Source organism: Carassius auratus, chromosome 1, assembly GCF_003368295.1.
Source record: "Carassius auratus strain Wakin chromosome 1, ASM336829v1, whole genome shotgun sequence".
NCBI lineage: Eukaryota > Metazoa > Chordata > Actinopteri > Cypriniformes > Cyprinidae > Carassius > Carassius auratus.
In genome coordinates this window covers 2,496,857-2,516,421 of record NC_039243.1, presented here as the reverse complement: position 1 = coordinate 2,516,421, position 19,565 = coordinate 2,496,857, and the positions used below count along the sequence as shown (strand labels likewise).

The 19,565-nt window shown below is 34.7% G+C and overlaps 1 protein-coding gene across 1 annotated transcript in view; it reads right to left on the bottom strand.

Moving 5' to 3' along the window:
• LOC113113495 (glycine receptor subunit alpha-3-like) overlaps positions 1–19,565 on the bottom strand; it is a 52,349-nt gene that overhangs the window by 17,789 nt on the left and 14,995 nt on the right. Inside the window, exons 2-6 of the mRNA XM_026279744.1 lie at positions 13,633–13,763; positions 12,571–12,638; positions 4,369–4,592; positions 3,046–3,128; positions 1,320–1,457 (exon numbers count right to left, since the gene is read on the bottom strand). Coding sequence (XP_026135529.1) covers positions 1,320–1,457; positions 3,046–3,128; positions 4,369–4,592; positions 12,571–12,638; positions 13,633–13,763 — 644 coding nt within the window. The remainder of the gene's footprint in view (positions 1–1,319; positions 1,458–3,045; positions 3,129–4,368; positions 4,593–12,570; positions 12,639–13,632; positions 13,764–19,565) is intronic.

Genomic DNA, 19,565 nt, shown 5'->3' with positions numbered 1-19,565 from the left:
GGACATAAAAATGGGCCAAATGTCTGGGCTGTTAGCGTTGAGTGCCGTAGAGAAGAGCAATGATAAATGCAAATAATGAAATGCTATTATACTGTATCATCGTGCTTGCTTAGTACAGCAAAATAAGGGGAGAAAACACTATTCACATAATTTGTCAAAGACTATACATCCAGTTGAACTCTATGGTATTAGAGATAAGAATTTTTGATTTCGAACAAGACTATGCTGTGTGTTTTGTGCTTTGTCCCATGTGGCACAGATCTGATATGGCCTATGAACGTGTAAGCAGGAAAAAAGCACATGGATTCCGATATTTTCAGATCAGTTTCAGGTCTCATTTATATGTGTAAATAGATCTGATATAATTCGGATACATACATTTAAGCCTGATGTGTAAGCAGACAGATTCGATATTCCCCTGTTAGTGCGAGTTGGATGTCATATGTTTTTGAAACATTTAGTGGCACAGATATACTGTACCTATTACAAATAAAACATCTATAGTTGACTAGCAGAGTATTAATTTGGTTCATTTCACTGAAATGTGCTTTTAAAGTCATGCTGAGTTCTCATTGCCACTGTTATCAGTGATAGTGGCTCATGTACAGACAAGCACTTCAATCTATTTCTAACTGTCGTGGAAGCTTTCTATTAAAAATGCACACAAACTTGTCCCTGCTCTTGATATACAATCACCAATGAACACATTTGGTATTAATGAGGATAAAAACTATACAATGGTGGATTAGAACTTAGAATTAGACCAATTAACTTAGCACAAGTTCTACCGCTGGCCAGTTAGCACCCGCAGATGTGTACAGCTGATCTGTGTACATAATTACTGTTGCAAAGAATTGGTACTAATTAATGATTTTGATGTAAGGAGAAAACTAGCCTATCACATTAAAAATGTTTCTATGAGTCCTGTCAATAAATTAAACTCTTTGCATTCATGTTCTGTAATCATCTGCTTTTCTATACAAAGTAGTCTGCTTTGTTAATAGGGTGTGTGAAGAGTTTGGGCTTTTAATATCACTGTCTAATGCATTGAACCATGTCAAGTTAGGCCTGCTGTAAATGCAGATATCGGATATGGGTCACTTTTAATAGAAGGTGTAAGCGTGTCTTCAAAAAAAAAAAAATACAAACAAACAAACAAAAACCGATTTAGTCAAAAAAAAATATATAGTGTAGTAAATCATATTAATAAGTTCATTTTCTTATTCAGGATCATGTAAATAATGCATGTTGCTACAGTAAGCATTTGGAGTTTTTATCAGTTTATTAAAAATGTTTTATATAGCATGTTTTGAAAATACCTGTGTTATAGTGCTTGGTGCAGTTTCTTAGATCAGATTCATCCTTGAGGATGAACTGTGGAAGCGTCAAACCTTCGGCCACCTGTACAGGTCCCTTTTCTTGCCACTCAAAGATCAGGTCATTCATTGTGTAGCCAACTAGTAGAAATACAAAGAGAATTTTACATGCTGTTTTCAGAATTGCTGTTTCATAAGAGGTTAATGTTGTAAAATATGCCCTTTCCATATTCTGAAAAATATTCCAACAGCTTGAAAAGGAATCTTTTACCCACAGATTCTGTCATTAATTCCTTACATTCAGTGTCATTCTAAACTTGTATGCGCTGTATATTTAATCTTCATAAATATTCATTTTGTGTTCTGTAAACAACGTGTATGAATAAATAATGACAACATTTTTGGGTGAACTATTTCCTTTAGCAGCCTTATGTTTCACATGGGACAAAGAAGATTAAGTACATATTCCTTTGGCTAAAGATCCAAGGTCTGTTTTAAAGGGATACTCCATCCCAAAATAAATTTTTGTCATTAATCACTTAACCCCATGTCGTTCCAAATCCATAAATGCCTAGTTCTTCTTCAGAACACAATCACAGTCACAAACACAGTCACAAGCCTCCTGGTTTTCATCCAAAATATCTTACATAGTGTTCAGAAGTTGAATGAAGCTTTTAGGGGTTTGGAATGACATAGGGCAAGTGATTAATGACAACATTTTATTTTTGGGGTGGAGTAACCCTTTAAGATCAAAATGCAGATTTCAGCAGAATGATGTTGTTCGAAGCTATATTAGAGGGCTGTTCCAGAAGGCTAGAAATTTTTTTAAGTACACTTAGAGAGAAACCAGCTTATTTTCTATATTGTTGATATTAAAGTAAACTAAAACCATACAGCCATGATGCATACTACTAACTGCAGTGCATATAAAAGTCACACAGCTTCAACATGAAAACAAATCATATCACAAAGCATTAAGCAGTTCACCAGTACAATATCCTCAGGGCTGCAACTGCATTGGAAAATGCATGGTGTGATGTTGAAGTGGCTGATATAATTATCTCTGTTTTTTCATATAGCTCTGTCACTTGTTTTTATGGTATCACTTTACCAGAGGGATGGTGAGTATGCTCATCATTCTATTCTATTCTATTCTATTCTATTCTATTCTATTCTACTGAATGAGCTATTTCCAAGAGAGACAATTTACTCTGTTTAAAATTTCTGTCTGTCATCAAGAGAACAACATGCACATGGCCACTCTTAAATATGTAGTTATGAAGACAGATTCCCCATTTGTCAATAGTCATTCAAGATTGAGCTGTGGTATGTTTTCAAGTTGAAAGAAAACTCTTAGAAAGATATACAGAACACTTTGACCACTAGCTAATCTTTAACCAGACACTTGGCACTTACGTATGGATAACTTCTTGCCTATATGTCCTTAAGTTACTTTCTTGGATGATATATAATTTCTCCATGATGATTTTAATGATGTCTTCAGGGTCTTGCCAATCCATAATGACATAATTTGGCATGACCCTGCCAGGTGAATGGCAATGCCAAACACGTTTCAGATCAAATCTGCTATTTACCTCATCCTGCCTACTGGCTGAAGTTACATTATGAAATGAGAAACAGTGTCTGCTTTCTACACAAATCTGAACGAGGGGTGGGGGGAGTTATGCAACAAGGTCTTGATGAGAAGAGGTCATCCGAGATTACTCACAACTTTCCAGCTGCATTATGCACGTCTGCACATCCATGGGGAAATTCTTCAGATCCATCGGACATGAGAGCGTTAGAGTCAGTCTGAAAAATTTATGGAAAAAAGCATAGATTAAAAAAATTATACACACACCTCTTGTTTTTAATAGTGCTTTCCTAAGTAAAAACATGTTCAGTTTTATTTATACAAAAATTGTAAATGGAATTCCATCTACATTCTCTGAATGAGTAATGTGTAAATCCACAACTCAGACAAAGAAGGGATTTAAAGTGAAGGGATTTGAGCATCTGAAGCTGCATGAGTGGTGGGATTTCTGAACGGGACCACTAAAGCAAAGACAAGTCTGACAGCTGCAGATTGGCCATGTTTTAATTACACTCCCTCTCCCTCAGGGCACCACGTGGATCTCAGTTAGAGTGAATCCTCTGTCGTCTCACATCTGCACAGCTTTCCGTCATATCTCCTCAAAAGCCTGACATAATTTACCCCTCACTATTTACTCCAGCACTTGTCTTCTACCCTCATGCTGCTTCCTATGGATTCACTGCAATGATTGATGTTGAATGACATTGTGTTTGTCCTTGCATTTGTTGAGGGGTTAGTTACATTTTAGAGTCTGAAGGAATGACTGAAATGTCACAAGTCTGCATCAGCTGAGGTGTTTAATTACTGGGATGGTGGATTGTTATTGACATTTTTCTGTTGCGGAATTTAATCTCTTTACCTCAGCATTGTCTTGATTGGTTATTTACATCATATATATATGCCAATGGTTCAACGAGCCAAATGGTTCACTACATTAGTTCAAAATGTAGATTAAGTAATGAAATGCTGCTGTGGGTTTCTTGGAGATGAACAGTTCTGATTTTTCTTTATATTTTGGTTTGCAAAATTGAGCAAAACAGACAACATTGTGTCTAAAATAACACAATATTAACTTCTTAATGAACTGTTGTATAACTGCCCCATATCTTGAATTTTAGGGATATTCTCTAGACTCCATCATGCCGTAAGTTTAGTCATCAATCAACTGTATGAAATGAAAGATGATCCACATAGGTCTGGGGCGTAATTAACGTTAAATTACCAGCCCTAATATTGTATATATATATATATATATATATATATATATATATATATATATATATATATATATATATATATATATTCATCAAACGTCATTCTATTACATTTCAGTAAAACAAAGGCATTTTATTAATTGATTGAATGATTAATTAACTCTCAGCTGCTGCTTACTATAGTCATACCACAAAATGTTATCTACGACCTATCACTATTTTGATTGGTGCTGAGGAGTCTCACCTGATTGAATAGAGGACATTTCCATTTTTGAATATTCTCAAGAGCTTGTTGTCAGTCGTGACCTCATGGAAGTGTGCTCCCTTCTCATTGGCAAAGAACAGATCAGGCTTCCAAATGGAGTCTAACATTGAGGGATCAAGGTCCAGAGAGTCATCTGGGTACTCGCTGTAAGCTAACCGAGGGTCGTTCCACTTCTGCCGGAGAAATATGTTCACTCTGTAATCCTAAGAATAAATACATTACATCAGTCAAGGCAAATAGCACAGGAGATGTACAACAATCCTCTCTGTCAGTTTTAAATCAGACATAATGGGTATTTTTATGTACAAGCATACACAGCCGCTGCAAGTGACATAGTTTAATTAATTAACATCATTAATTAAATTTATGTTACAGTAAAATGCTGTTTGAGATTTTCACATATTCAATAAACTGCTGTTTACATTTGTAGTGTTTCACAGCTGTAATTACATTAAATCAGTGTTATAAGTAATGTTTGTTCTGATAGGGTTGCAATCAAGAGAGAAAAGAAAATGCTCAGTGCAAATAATAAAATGAAGCAAATCATGCAATAAGCATAGCAAAATAAATAGGCAGGATAAAATGTGGCCTTATTTATTTATTTATTTTATTTTTTTGCTGACATTAAATGCACTTGATTTCATTAAATATGGGTGACAAGTTTAAGAGCCACTACTTTAAATAAATAATGATACCATACTGATAACATAATAAGGTATCATCAGTATGTGGTTGTAACGGGCCATGGAGTTTATAGTTATATAAGGTCCAACTTATTTTTTTTTATTTTTTTTTATAGCAAAGATTATGTTTCCAAAACAAATCCAATCATTGGGCATGTAGAGACTCAATCCTCAATGAGATCATTTCTTGCCTTCTGTACATGCATGCACGCACAAGCACGCACGCACGCATGCATGCAAGCACGCGTACAGGCACACACGCACACACACACATTATAATTTTGCAGTGCATTTTTTTTCTTTTTTTTTATTGTCTATAGTTTTATGTTTTAGTTGTATTATAGTACTTCATGTTAAACTAAATGAATATGAAAAATGTTGCCCTGTAACTAGATGAAATACAGTGTGTAATTTTTTTTTATTAATTGTTTATTTATAAAGGAAAAAATTATTACATTTTTTTGTCAGTTTTAGTTAATGACTCATTTAAAAATATGAAACTTATATATAAAATTTATTATATGTGGATGACTGAGTTTTTTCCTCTGCCAATCTGACATAGAGACATTACTGGCATGCTCTTACATTTGCCTCAAGACATATTTAAAAAAATAATCTGAAACTAATAAAAGCTGCTATAAATATAAAAAATGCATCCAAGGAGAGATTGTAACTTACGCTTTTTGACAACAATAGTTCTTTTGTTCAGAATTGTAAGAATATGTTCAAAGTGAATTTGCCTGAAAGCAACTAAGAATGAATCAAAGGTGACAGAGCGTGGGTGATATAATTTGTTAGGCAGCAAGGCGGATGGAGAACCGGGCGGTTTTCATATCTTATCTGTGTCTTTTTAAGATACTCAAAAAACTTAATTAAAAGGTCAGATGATGGGACATTGGAATGAAGTTCTATTTGCATAGTTTCACACATGGGAAACTAGTGTAACATGGTAAGTGACTACAGGCAAACCTCAACTATGTCTGATCCCTCACTTGTCAACAGCCAAGCAACATCTCAATGCTGAGGACATGATGATAACAGGGTGGCCACAGATCCTTTAAAGTATCTTCAGATTCAGATTCGGTGGGTCTTAAGTATTTTTAGTCCCATTACCGCAAAAAAAATAAATTTCTGATGGACCCAGTGACTGTTTACAATCATTGGACAGACTCCTGCTGTAGTTACTGCAGAGAGAATTGCAGTAGCAGAATCCTGTCGAACACAAGCTTAGTTGAGCAGGATCTTAGCTGCTTTTAATGGGTTCATGCAAATTCACTGAAAAGTGGCTTAAGAATTTGATTTGCCCGACTGGACAAATAGCCTGAGCAAAACTTGTGACCAAAAAAGAATTAGTGACACATCGAAATGTGAGAATGATTCTTCTGATTTTATAACATTCAGCTTATGCAGTGACTGATAATGGATAGAGTATTTAGTTTCTGGTTTTGATGTCACACTGTTGAGGCTCGTGCTACCTGTTTCTGTGAGAGACTTTCATGGAGGAATCTAATCAAATAGCATAACGAACATAAAGAATCTCACAGAAGAAACATACTGAGGTAAAAATTGTAAATGTTAAGTTTATTTATCACATGATTTAGTTAAGCAACATACCGTGACAAGGGGGCTATTTTGTGGAATATTTTCATGATTGCAAATGTTACATTGATTTTAGTTCAACAAAAGTAGTTAAGTATTGACTGTTTTGTTATATTTCACCAACGAAAATGGTTCCAGACAGAAATCAGAACAGAAGTATTGAACATTTTCCAAGCAATACAAGGCATATTTGTTACTGAATGATTCTGCGTTTTGAAGGAACTGCTTGAATGAATAAACCACCTACAGTTTAGTTTCATATATAAAAATATGCATTTTCTCCCAACATTTATTATTTGTATATTTAGAATTGTATTAAAACATTAATCTTATAACATAATTTAATGCATTCGTGATTTCGCAGTGTAAATTATTTAATTTAATTTGGTAACAGTCCTATAGTGTATATTGAATATCTTGATCAACCGTAAGAATTTGACATGAAAGATGACACAAACATTTAATACATTAAAAACATGCAGATTTAAGTATGTATTGATTTGATATAACACTATTGCTTCAGAATAAATTGTTTACGCCACCAAAAATCTCAGTGATGCCATGTGGGTATAACTATTATATGGGATATTACCTGCTGACATGAAAAAAGTTCACTGTCTATCATAATAATAAATACCATTTTTTTACAGCAATATTTTGTTTTCTTTTATATTAAACACATTAAATAAACATATCCCAAAGCACACATTAAATAAACATAACCCATAGCACACGTATGTCTGCAAGATGTTTGTTAAAGATCGCTTCATCTGGAAACCATCTGCTGTGTACAGCACATCTGATAAATGTATTTAAGATGTCAGTTTTACATACATTCTAAATCATATACAATTAAAAGACATTTTCTAAACGTCTATTTGACATTTGATAAACATCTCAGAGACGTATTGCAGATGAGCAAACAATCTTGCAGATGTCAAATAGACGTCTTCATGATGAATGTGTTGCATCCTATCAGGGATGCATCAGTGTTCTGCTTCACTTTCTAAAACATCTAACTGTGGTGGTTTGCTGACAGGAACATAGCTGACACTCACAGAGTACAAATCTGAATTGGCAAACATCTCAGCTGATGAAGCATGGCTTGCTTTCATTAGAGATGTCACACCACTGCTTTGTCAATCTCTTGGTTGCTTTGTCATCAGCTTAGTGGATATTTCTGTCCTCTGCACATTTCTTTGCGGTTGGTACAGAGGAGCTTGGCAGAACCCATGCATTGCATCTGCGATTGCTCAACCAACTGCAGGCCTTCAGTGGCTCCATGGCAATCTCCACACTTCTGCTGTGTGATTGCCTACTCAAGCGGGACTTCTGCACCCGTGCCAACAAGCCAGTGATTAATCACATAGCCATATGTCTGCAGATACTGTAACAGTTAGAAAGCCATGTCAATGCATTCACTGCTTTGGTAGTGACTACTGAAACACTTAACCTGCATGTTGTCAGCATAACCACGGGGCAAGTCTGCATGTTAAAAACTTCTGCCAAAACTTCTGCCTAAATGAGTAATGGTGAAAACATATGTGCCACTTACAAGTAAAAATCAAGTTTCACACCAGTCCGGACATGCAAAATCACTGTAGACATGGAATAAAAAAACATATTTTGGTTCCTTGTTGATAAAATAGCAAATTACACCATTGTAAGACATTCACAACCTTATAATTGGACAATAGAGGATAAGTGGATTGAAGCAGTGGAATTAGGAAGATAATACATGAGAAAATTACAAATTTTTGAATATTCCCAGGTTTTGAATTTTTCACACTTTTCCCTCTGATGTTTAGATAGTCATGTCCTTTGATTTCCTTACATTTTAGAGAACAGTTTACAGAAATTGGCAAGTGAAGAAATATAAACGGTGTCACATTGTCATCATGAATATCAGCTGTCTGGGAACTGAGAATTGGCCAGAATAAAGGTCTGGTTATGCAGATTTCTTTGTTCCTGGATTATACGCTTATCCCATGGCCCTAATGCTGAGGGAAGTCGATCTACAAGGGTCAGATGGAAAGGGCAAGGAATCTAGGAAGGGTTACTATAATCCATATGTGACATATGGGTAAGCATATCTATAGAGAATTCCTTTACATGGCTTTTTACTCTCTACTTCACCCTTAAACCGAGACTGGTACGACAAATCTAAGGGATATTGTTTATTACTGCACATTGAAATGTTTTAAAATGTGTTCTGTTAACCAGTAAGTTAAAAACATATCCAGATGTTCAGACAGTTCATTGAAATATACTTTCTTGATAGACTTTCACAAAGTTTTTGAGATGACATGATGTTAACCCCAATTTGTGAAAAATTAACTCATTTGTAACTCGTTGTACGATTTTTTCAAGTAGCTTGTAAGATAAAAAAAAAAAAATATATATATATATATATATATATATATATATATATTAATGTTGATTACTTTTTACTTTTTTGCATACATTTAAGATATTTTGTTACATTACTATACATTTATATAACCATTAGTTAAAATGTAAAATATGTTCTTCTGCATAGAGTGTACAGATCTTTATTATTATCATTTTCTTTATTATTTAAAAAAAAATATGTAATAGAATATGTATTATTTCTTTATAAAATAATTTACGTCTATATTAAAAACCTATTTTGTTTAATAATATGTATTATTATAATTATTATTCCTGTTCAAAATGTAAAAATCTGAAATAAACTTTTCATGTCACTAAATGATCATCTGATATTTTTACTTGTTGATCAAATGTAAATGAAAATGTAAATTATATACAGTCATAAGCCCTATCTGAACATATTAATGGCCAATTCATGGGACAAAAATTCTCAGTAAAACTACCAGAAGTGGGAGAGGTAACTGGATTTATGACCTTTGGAAACTCCATGTCTGGTCCCTGGATGGGATGCCGAGGTTCTAAGTGACCTATCCCAGGAGGTAGCAAACACCATCACTTCGGCAAGAGCACCGTCTACAAGACACTCTTATGCCTTGAAGTGGAACCTGTTTGTTGAGTGGTGTTTTTCTCGCTGAGAAGACCCCCGGAGATGCCTGATTGCGGTTGTGCTTTCCTTTCTGCAGCAAGGGCTGGAGCAAAGGCTGTCTCCCTCCACCTTCAAAGTCCAGGTTGCCGCTATTGCTGTGTACCATGACCCCGTGAATGGGAAATCTTTGGGTAATCATGACCTCTTCATCAAGTTCCTTCATAAGGGGCCAGGAGGTTTAATTCTTCCTGGTCTCCCTCTATACCCTCCTAGGACCTGTCTCTAGTGCAAAAATCACTACAGCAGGACCCATTCAAGCCCTTGCATTCAGTTGAGCTGAAGTTTCTTTCACTGAAAACTTTTGCATCTTTGTTGCCGTCTCTGTTTGAAAACCTGCAATTGCAGCTATTTGCAGAAGTAACTACCTTGCATGGGTTGAGCACCGGCACGGCTCCAGCACGGAGGAATTTAACGTGTGACTGTCAGTCACCACACCAGTGGATACTGAAATTTGCATTCACATATTCTACATCTTGAAAGTATGACCCAAATATAAGTTTATTCTCATCTGAACATGTAACAACTTCTACCTTTGTTTTGATCAGCCGAGGAAAAAAGCATTCCAATAAATTGCGTATCAATGGTAATTAAATCTAACGACCATGCCACTTATCATTATTTTTATACTTTGTTTTCAAATTCAATCTGCAATTTATTCCAGCTGCTGTGAGAAAAGGCTATAAGCGATCCTTCACCTGCAGCATCCTCACGTGCGATATAGCATACTAGCCAGGACACTTCTTCATGTTTACAGACGTGACGTTATGATGCAGTGTCATGCTCAAATTTCCCACGAAAACCTACTCGAAACACTCAAATTAGAAAACTTTATTACAAGCTTACCATTGTGAATTGAGCTAAAATAATGTAATAGTTTTCAATATCTATTTTGGATAATTATTAGACAAAAAAATTAGGGGCTGCAGCTTTAATTAAAAGTCAAACTATTTAATTTAATTAAATAAGGATTGGATTCTCCTTCCAAGTACTTTAGACTTTCTTTTTATCTGAAAGTTATGCGTCGTCGTATGCGGAAAACACTTGTGGTTTGTGATTTGTCCGGCTGCCTGAACACAACTGAATGCTTCTTCAAGCACCTTCATACTTCAAAATGTGTGGAAAACTAGTTTAAAAAAGCAAATTAAGGAATATTTACAGCTGGTCTATTTGCACTGGATCAGCATTTCCTGAGGTAATTTTTCAGGACTTTTTACAGAAGGTAAAATTCATCATAGTCTTTACTGAAATTTTCTATAATGATTATGGCACATTCAGACAGGACCATAATCACTGAGAAGCACTGGTAAAAATTTGTTTCCACCATCTATCCATGTAAAATTAATCATGACTGAAGTTTTCTTGTCATTTGACAACAAAAATGGCTTCCTGCACTGACATACAATAGTTTTGATCACAGAAAAATGTCCATTACAAAAGAGGTACATTCAATTCAGTGTCAGAGCTCGATTTTAAATATATTTTTAAAAAGCTTAATGAATCTGGTCAAAATAAAAATAAAATAAAATAAATAGTGTCATGCCAGAGAGGCCTTTTTATATTATTATTATTTATTTAAGTCCAACTGTACCCTGGATCATGAAAAAACGGTTTGCTTATTTGACTAAATGACAACAGACTGGTACCCTGCTTGAAGGAAGGAATATTTATGAAGAGAAGGCCACTCAGAATGAGGAAAAAGCTTTGGTAAAAGCACCGTCTCTTCAGACATAATTACTTCAGCGTGAGTGTGCCATCTCACAGTACATAACTTATTCATAGCAAGCTAAGGGATGAAGGTGACAAGGCGCTCTGTGAGTGTGTGATGAGCCATTTGTGTTCAGAGAAAAAAAAATGTTGGGACACTTGTGTAGAAAACACGTCTTCTTGTTCTTGTGTGTAAATCTGGGCTGTTATGGGGTGTAATCCTAAATGTGTGTTTGTTTGGCTGTCTGCAGATGTGACCAAACATCAAAAAGAAAAAGAAAATGAAAAAAATAAAAAATAATACGCAACATGCACAGTGTTCCATTTCTAAGCACACCCGGAGCCTGTTCCTATTCAACCATGGTGGAATATAATGGACAAACAAGATCCCTGTAGGGATGAAGTGCACAAGTAAGAACAATTACTGCTTTCTGCCTCTCAGTTGCTGATTGTCTGGAGGTTTCAGGATATGGCTACCTGGAATACAAGAGACCCAGAGCCCAGTGCTTTCTTCTGCATGAACTCTTGTCTGAACTGTTTTCCCTTTTCTTTTCCTGATGTACTTCATCCCATGGGTTGTTGTTAACCAACACTGTTGTGTCCAGCTCTACTTGTAAACCAACAATGGTTAATACTTTTTAAAGCTTTTGCAATATACACACAAATCATTGAATACATCTATCTGTCTATCTGTCTGTCTGTCTTTACATTTTTGAAAATAATCCAATAAACAAATATAAATGTAATATATCCTAAAAATTGCTATATACACATACTAATTATTAATATTTGAACCTTTGTCTGCCAAAGGCAAGGTTAGTTCAGGTTGTAAAATGCTATAATTCCATGTTAACTAAAAAAAAAAAAAAAAAAAAAACACTTTTTAATTAATTAATTAACCTATTAATACATTCATTCATTCATTCATTCATTCACACCATCTGGAAACATTCCCTGCATTCAAAACACACACTTTTGAATATGTGTTTCCATTAAGTATGAACTGTGAATTTTAATGACAGACTATTAGTGCAATGCAGTGCTAATATGTTGCTGTGATTTATATTAAACTAAACACTGCCATGGGGCATTTGTGCATGAAAATGCACGCATCATTGCCAGATAGGGAATACATACCATAGTTGTCTCTGCAATGGAGCCAAAACTGTTAATGAATATGTTGCATGTTACATTCACAGGCGGACCTGTGGAAAGAAGAGCGGAATCAGCCGTAATACAGAAAATTCTCGACAAAGATACATCTATTTGACTCACTGGTTAATCATTATATATGTGTGAGTACTTATGGACTATTTAAAACTTGTCTGCTTCAATATACCGTAACCATTAATGCATCTGTTTTTCTTATTAAATAATGTTATCCATAGTTTCATCTCATTTGTATATTCTTATGATTTGTATTTTTATTTTAGACCAATAACTAAATAAATAAATAATACTTGTAAATTATGAAATCAGTAAAATGTTTGCTTTGTTAAGATCACAAGAAAATTAAGTCATGATCAAGAATAAACAAGGCATAATTCAGTAATGTAAGGAAAAGGAATTTTGGGTAATTTGATCTGCTTCACTCGTTATTTATGTATTTCCTTTTTACTTACAATACTGATATATGCAATTAACTTCCTAGGAGACTGTAAGAAATGTTTTGCTTCTTTATACATCTGCTTGTATCATTATACAACCAAAGACAGGTTTCGGCCATTCGAAACTGCCCCTCTCTGTCCTTTTTTTTTTTTTTTTTTTTTTTTTTTTGAATTAGTGGCTTCTGTAAATGAGCTTCTGAAGGGACCTTTTTTCCAGTTTAATAATTTGAAGAAAGCTCAGGCTGATTTATAGTTTGAGATGGTTTGGGTTCAGGGCCACTCTGTAAAAGCATAATGAATTAATGCTCTCAGGGTCATAGCAGAACATCTACAGGCAACTGAAAATAGGAGATGTGTAGCATTATTACACAATCATTTCATAGAATTAAACAAAATAGTGTCACGTCTGCATTAGCTTTGTACTTTAAAAAATATAAATCTTGTGGACACCAATGATTACTTTAACTAATGGTTTAAAGACATCAAATAAAAAAAAAAAACGTGGTGTTAATGACCAATAAAGACAGCACAATATATTACTTTCAAGGAAAAACTGAGTAAACGATAAGGAGAAATGGCTGGTTTGTACTACCTTTAAAGTTGGGTCTAATTCTGGCATCATAACCTGAGGTTCTTCCCATGAGCTTGTCAAGGAAGTCAGAGGGTGACGACATGGATGCTGTTCTTCCTTGAGGGTTTTCTAGTTTTTTTGAAGCTACCAAACTGAGAAATAAAAAGAGAGAGAGAGAGAGATAAAATGAGGAAGGATTTTAGCAAATCAGCCACGACAGTCACCAAGTCTACAGATGTAAAAGGCTATACTAATGGCACCTGACATCAAATATTCAGGTTTTCCATTTAGGGAATTAGACAAGACTGTAAAATAAGCAGCTTTTGTTCACTCCAACATATGAAGTATAAGAATACAAATATTTTTAGGTCTGTACATTCAGATTGGAAACAGATGCCCATCCATGAGATTTAGTGAATTGCATTAATGCTAGCACTGTAATACCCACCAGAAGAGACAGAGATATTATAAGATTAGTATAATGCACAACAATAACAATATCATTCAGCGATTGAACTCTCTAGAGAAAACTTTGTATTGTGATACACAAGGAGAACTGTGCTGCCATAAATCCTTTTAGTAATGAATCAAAGACAAAAATTTGTCAGGCATTATTTCTCTTGAGAAGTGGTAAAATGAAGTTCTGGTGGCCGGATCAGCTAAGGGATTATTTATGTTTTCAGATTATTTTTTAGATTATTATTATTATTTTTTTTATTTTTTTTTACCCCAGTGTTGGGGTTAGGTTTAATAAAAAGCGTTTATATGTATATGTTGAATAAGCACCCCTGTGTTACTCAGAAAGAAGTTCACATCAGGCTTACAGTGATAGTCCATGGTTAGGTTTAAGGAAGTTACCTACAAATGCTTGCCCATGAATCTCATTTTAAGGAGGCTGTGGGAAGGATACTTAATTTATCTGTTTGATTTAAAGGGACCATATGATGCGATTGAAATTTTTCCTTTCTTCTTGGAGTGTTACAAGAATCAGAATCAGAATCAGAATCAGAATGAGCTTTATTGCCAGGTATGTTTACACATACGAGGAATTTGTTTTCGTGACAGAAGCTCCGCAGTACAACAGAATGACAGCGACAGAACATAAAACACATAATAAAAGAATAAAAAATACAAATAAGTAGATAATATATATATAATATAATATATATACCAAGCTCATGGTGCATAAAGAAGATCTATAAAGTTGCAAAGACTAAAGTCTTAAATCCAAAGAGATATTCTTAAGTTAAGAGACAACTAGAAATCAGTGGTTAAGCTGTATTTACAACACTGTTCCAGAACAGTCCAACCCAAATATTCAGATGTATTTTACGGAAGACGAGGACTATTTCCTGTAAGAGTAGACTACAATGCTAATGTCTGTTTCTATAAAGTGGGGCAAATCCAACTTTGTCTGTAAGTAAGTTTTCATATTTAAAGAATTTGCCACTAATTATTCAAATGCAATTTTGAGCAGTGTAGCGTAGCACTTGCTGTTTTTCATTTCTCAGATCACAAATGCAGACATGGTTTTATGTTTACGCATCAGAGGAGCAACAATTAATATACATTATGTGAAAATAATGTGTTTTTTGAATCTTAAACCGCAGAAACACATTGCATTACACCAAATACACAAAATAATGTTCTTTTTAGAAACGTCAAATGACCCCTTTAATGAAAAAACAAGGCGCTTTTTTAGGAATTTGAAGACATGACATTTCATTCATTCATTTTTTTTATTATTATTATTATTTTGCACCTTAATTAGGAGTGAGATGCTCACAGAGGAGGGGGGGAAAGCTGTGGCCAAAAATCCATGAGAAACATCCAAAAATTTTAAACCTCCTAGTTTTTGATTGTAGATTTTTGCATAAAGATAATGCATACAATCACAAATAAATACTTGTTGTAATGTTTTGATTTCATATTTTTTATGTATTTTGTAAGAGTAAAAGTACACAACTGCCCACTGAAGTGGACAATGTCCATCTAAGGTTGCAAGCTAAGCAAATAAAATATATGCCCCATTTAATCATTATCTTAACTTATTATCAAGATATTAAATTTATGCACATAGTGCTGAAATAGCATGACAATGACAAGGATCTATTGTCTAAAATTGATCTAAATATTAAATATAATATGTTTTATGGTTGTTGCAAGGCACTGACCTATATTCCTGTTACTCCTCGAATTCTTTGCTATATCCAGTTTATGCCTGCCCTGTCATTTCTGGGATAATTATAAAGGATTTTTTAGCCATGAGTTATCACTTTGACACAATCATTATAAATTATCATGGAAATGAGGACACTGATGATCTGAAACATACTGCACCACCAGCCACTTTTTGCAAAATGTGCAGTAGTCTAAAATTAAATGAGGAAATCATCAATAACACACGACTACATCATTTTAATGTAGTTGTAATTTAGAATACAGCAAAATCATCTGGTGGGAATGTTGTTCATTAAATTCAGTGTGGTAAAATAAATGTTTAAAATATGACTTAAATAAAATTCTAAAAATATAATTGAAAATATTGTTGTTAATATATACACATATAACATTTATACATTTATTCATTACTGTACTTCTGTTTAGTGTGTGGGTGTTAACATAATGCCAGAGCAATAACCTGAGCATAAACCTTGATCTGACTTAATCAGTGACAGTTTCAGTCTGTTGTGTATTATTTAATGTGACAAGATTGTATCTACAGGAATTTTCTTTATGGTTATACTGAAGCACTCATTAAGTTTCTGATGAACATAGGTCAGAGGTCAGGCAGTAAGATTAAAATTAAAAGCATGTGACAAAATGACTGACACTTGCTGCAAAATCATCTTGTGAGATGAGCACACAAAAACACACACATCCACACACATTCACAACTCTGAGGCTGCTTTGCTCAGCGTGGACCAGCTTTGCTCACCGCTGTTGACACTGACATTCCTTTGAACACTCAGTTGCCAGTTATTCTCCGCTGGTTTCCTCTTTCTCATTTTTCTATGGCTTTGAGTTCTGTTGTTTCAAAGCTCTGAGACCAAGTTAAACTAGATCGGTTTAGAACCAAGCAGTGAATAAATGTATCTCGAGGGGAGCTTCAGCGTTTATTTGGCTGGAACTGCATAGAGGATGAAGATTAGCTCTCTACCTTTATTTCAATGCCAACTGCAGAGAATAATCATAGTCTGCCGTCAACAAGGAAGACCATCCTTGACATCTCACCACATCTGGGGTCAATATACTGGATTTTGTTTAACAGTTTTCTATTTGGACTCCATTAAATGTGGACTTTCCACTCCATATGATACATTAATAATGCAGTTTGTTTACTTTTCTGATTCTCAGTAGAGAAGTGAATTATAAAAAGGCATGAGTAGAAACCTATGAAACTTTAAAACAAGGTTGCGGATTATGTTTAAAACTAAAGGCCATGGCACATCAAATCAAAGAAAGCTGCCTTTATTTTTCACAGAAGGTTCTTCTAATTGTGCATCTGGGAATTGCAATAAGCAAATATTTTTGTTTGGAATGAAGAAAGTGAAGACTAACTGACCAACATGATTCATATTCAGAATGGTAAGCAAGCACCGCTTTGTTTACGGTTTGTAGTTGTAGTTCTGTCCTAGTTCTGGCTTCCTCTTTTTGAATGGCAAATACAGATTACTGCCACCTGCTGGTATAGAAAGTTATCTACACTTAATCAGCTGCAAAACCTCCATGCTAGTGGGCCACTAGCTGTGTGTTTGCGATGTGTTCAAGCGCAACGTTTTGGCCTAACACAGTCTGCTTTCATCACCCCTAGTCCTTTGATGTCAGTGGTGTGGAATGGCCTTAACCAACACTGACGTTGCTTCTGAAACTAACAGCAACTTCTGAATCTGTGTAAAAGCCTCTGGCTATGACCATTGTGTCTTGGTGGGCCGTCCTTACTCTGTGGAATTGAGAAGTCAAGAGTGCACATCCCAACTTTGCTCCCAGGAGTAGTAGGTAAACTGTAAACCTCTTATTACCAAGCTCCTTCTCAACAGAAGAAAACCAAGCTTCCAGCAACCTCGCTCTCTCAGCTTGAAACCCTCGTCTAGGCAGAATCATCCCAACCAGAGAAAGCCATCAGCCATGGATTTTCTCTTGAACCCCTGGAAGGAGTAACCTCTGGGTCCAAGTGTCTAACTGGTTTCCAGCAGTCCTAGATATATTGTCCTTGACACTTCCCATTTCCTCCAACCAATACCAATAGAGGCCTTGATACGGTTTCCATGGAAACCACAGGCCAATGTAACATCAATGGTGGTCAACAGAGCGAGGCAGTCGCAGAGGATGCTCATGTTGAAGCCGATCTAAGGCGTTTGAGAATATGGCATAAATGTGCATGTGTGGAGACAGAAGGGAGAATACAGACATCTGTAGATTGCATTCTACCTCAGTGCACTGACAAATCAGTGACAGAAATAACATATGGTAAAGTTAACTAACAGTTCACACACAGGCCATCTCTCTTTCACACACACACACACACACACGTTTGTTTTTGTGAAAAGAGGGGACATCCCATAGGCGTAATGGTTTTTATACTGTACAAACTGTATATTCTATCGGCCTTCACCAACCCTACACCTAACACTAATCCTCACAGGAAACTTTGTGCATTTTTACTTTCTCAAAAAAACTCATTCTGTATGATTTCAGCTTTGCGAGTTGATCGTTATGCTGCAAAATGTTTGTAAACTGTACAGAAAAATACAGAAAAAATGTTACAGTAAAAAAACTGTTAATTGGTTAACTAAGTTGCTGAAAAATATGCTGAAAAACTGTATATGGCTTAATGCAGTATTACAAATAATTAATGCAAAATACTGCCAATTTTATGGCTTTTGCAAGGAAAAACTATGCATAACTATATAATGTACAGTGAAAAACAGGACATTCCCAAAAGTCCTTGTGTGACACATCACATTTGATTGTGATTTATTGAATTAGTTTATGTTCCTTAGGGTGTGTTTTGTGCTACATTTTCTATTATTTAGTTAGTATTATTTGGTTAGTTCAGCCAAAATGAAAATTAAGTCATATATTTTAAATTATAAAAATTGTCTTTATCTTTCAAGCTGTTCGATGCCACTCAGTGGGTGTTGCACTGCATCGGGCCTTGAGAGGTTTAATAAAAAGTGCATTCTCACTCGGATCCAGGGGGTGAACAAAGGCCTTTTTTAACGAATCGATGCATTTTTGCAAGAAAAATATCCATATTCAATTTCATTTTCAATGCAGCTTCAAAGGGCTCTACACGATCCCTGCCAAGGAATATGGTTTGCTGGGAACTTGCAAAGCCCTTTGAAAGCTGCATTGAAAGTGAAATTTGGACCTTCAACCCGTTGGGTCCCATTAAAGTCGACTATATTGAGAAAAATCTTGGAAATTTTTCCACAAAATCTTTAACTTTTTTTTGACTGAGTAAAGAAAGACATGAACATCTTGAATTTCATGGGGTGAGTACATTATCAGGAAATATTAATTCTGGAAGTGAATATATTTAATTCATCATTTTAATGAAACTGTTTTATGTTCTTCACCAGTACAGTATTTTAAATGTTTTTCATTGTAATAATTTTGGTTTTACACTGTAAAAAAAAACAAAAAAAAAAAACGGTCAAATTACTGGCAGCTATGGCTGCCAAACAAAAAACATAAAATTTAAGTAAATGCTCATAATTGAAACCAGAAAAATAAATCTGTAAAATAAGTGTTTTACACTGAACACGTACACAAAAATAATACAATTAAAGTAAAATATTATAACTAAAACAACTAAAACCAGGAAAGTGTTTTTTTTTTCGTTTTTTTCTGTTTATTAATCAATGATTGTTTTTGCACTTTATTTAAATTAAGATATTAAATTAAGTTACTTTTTTAATGACATTTTTATTAATTAATTTTTTTTTGTG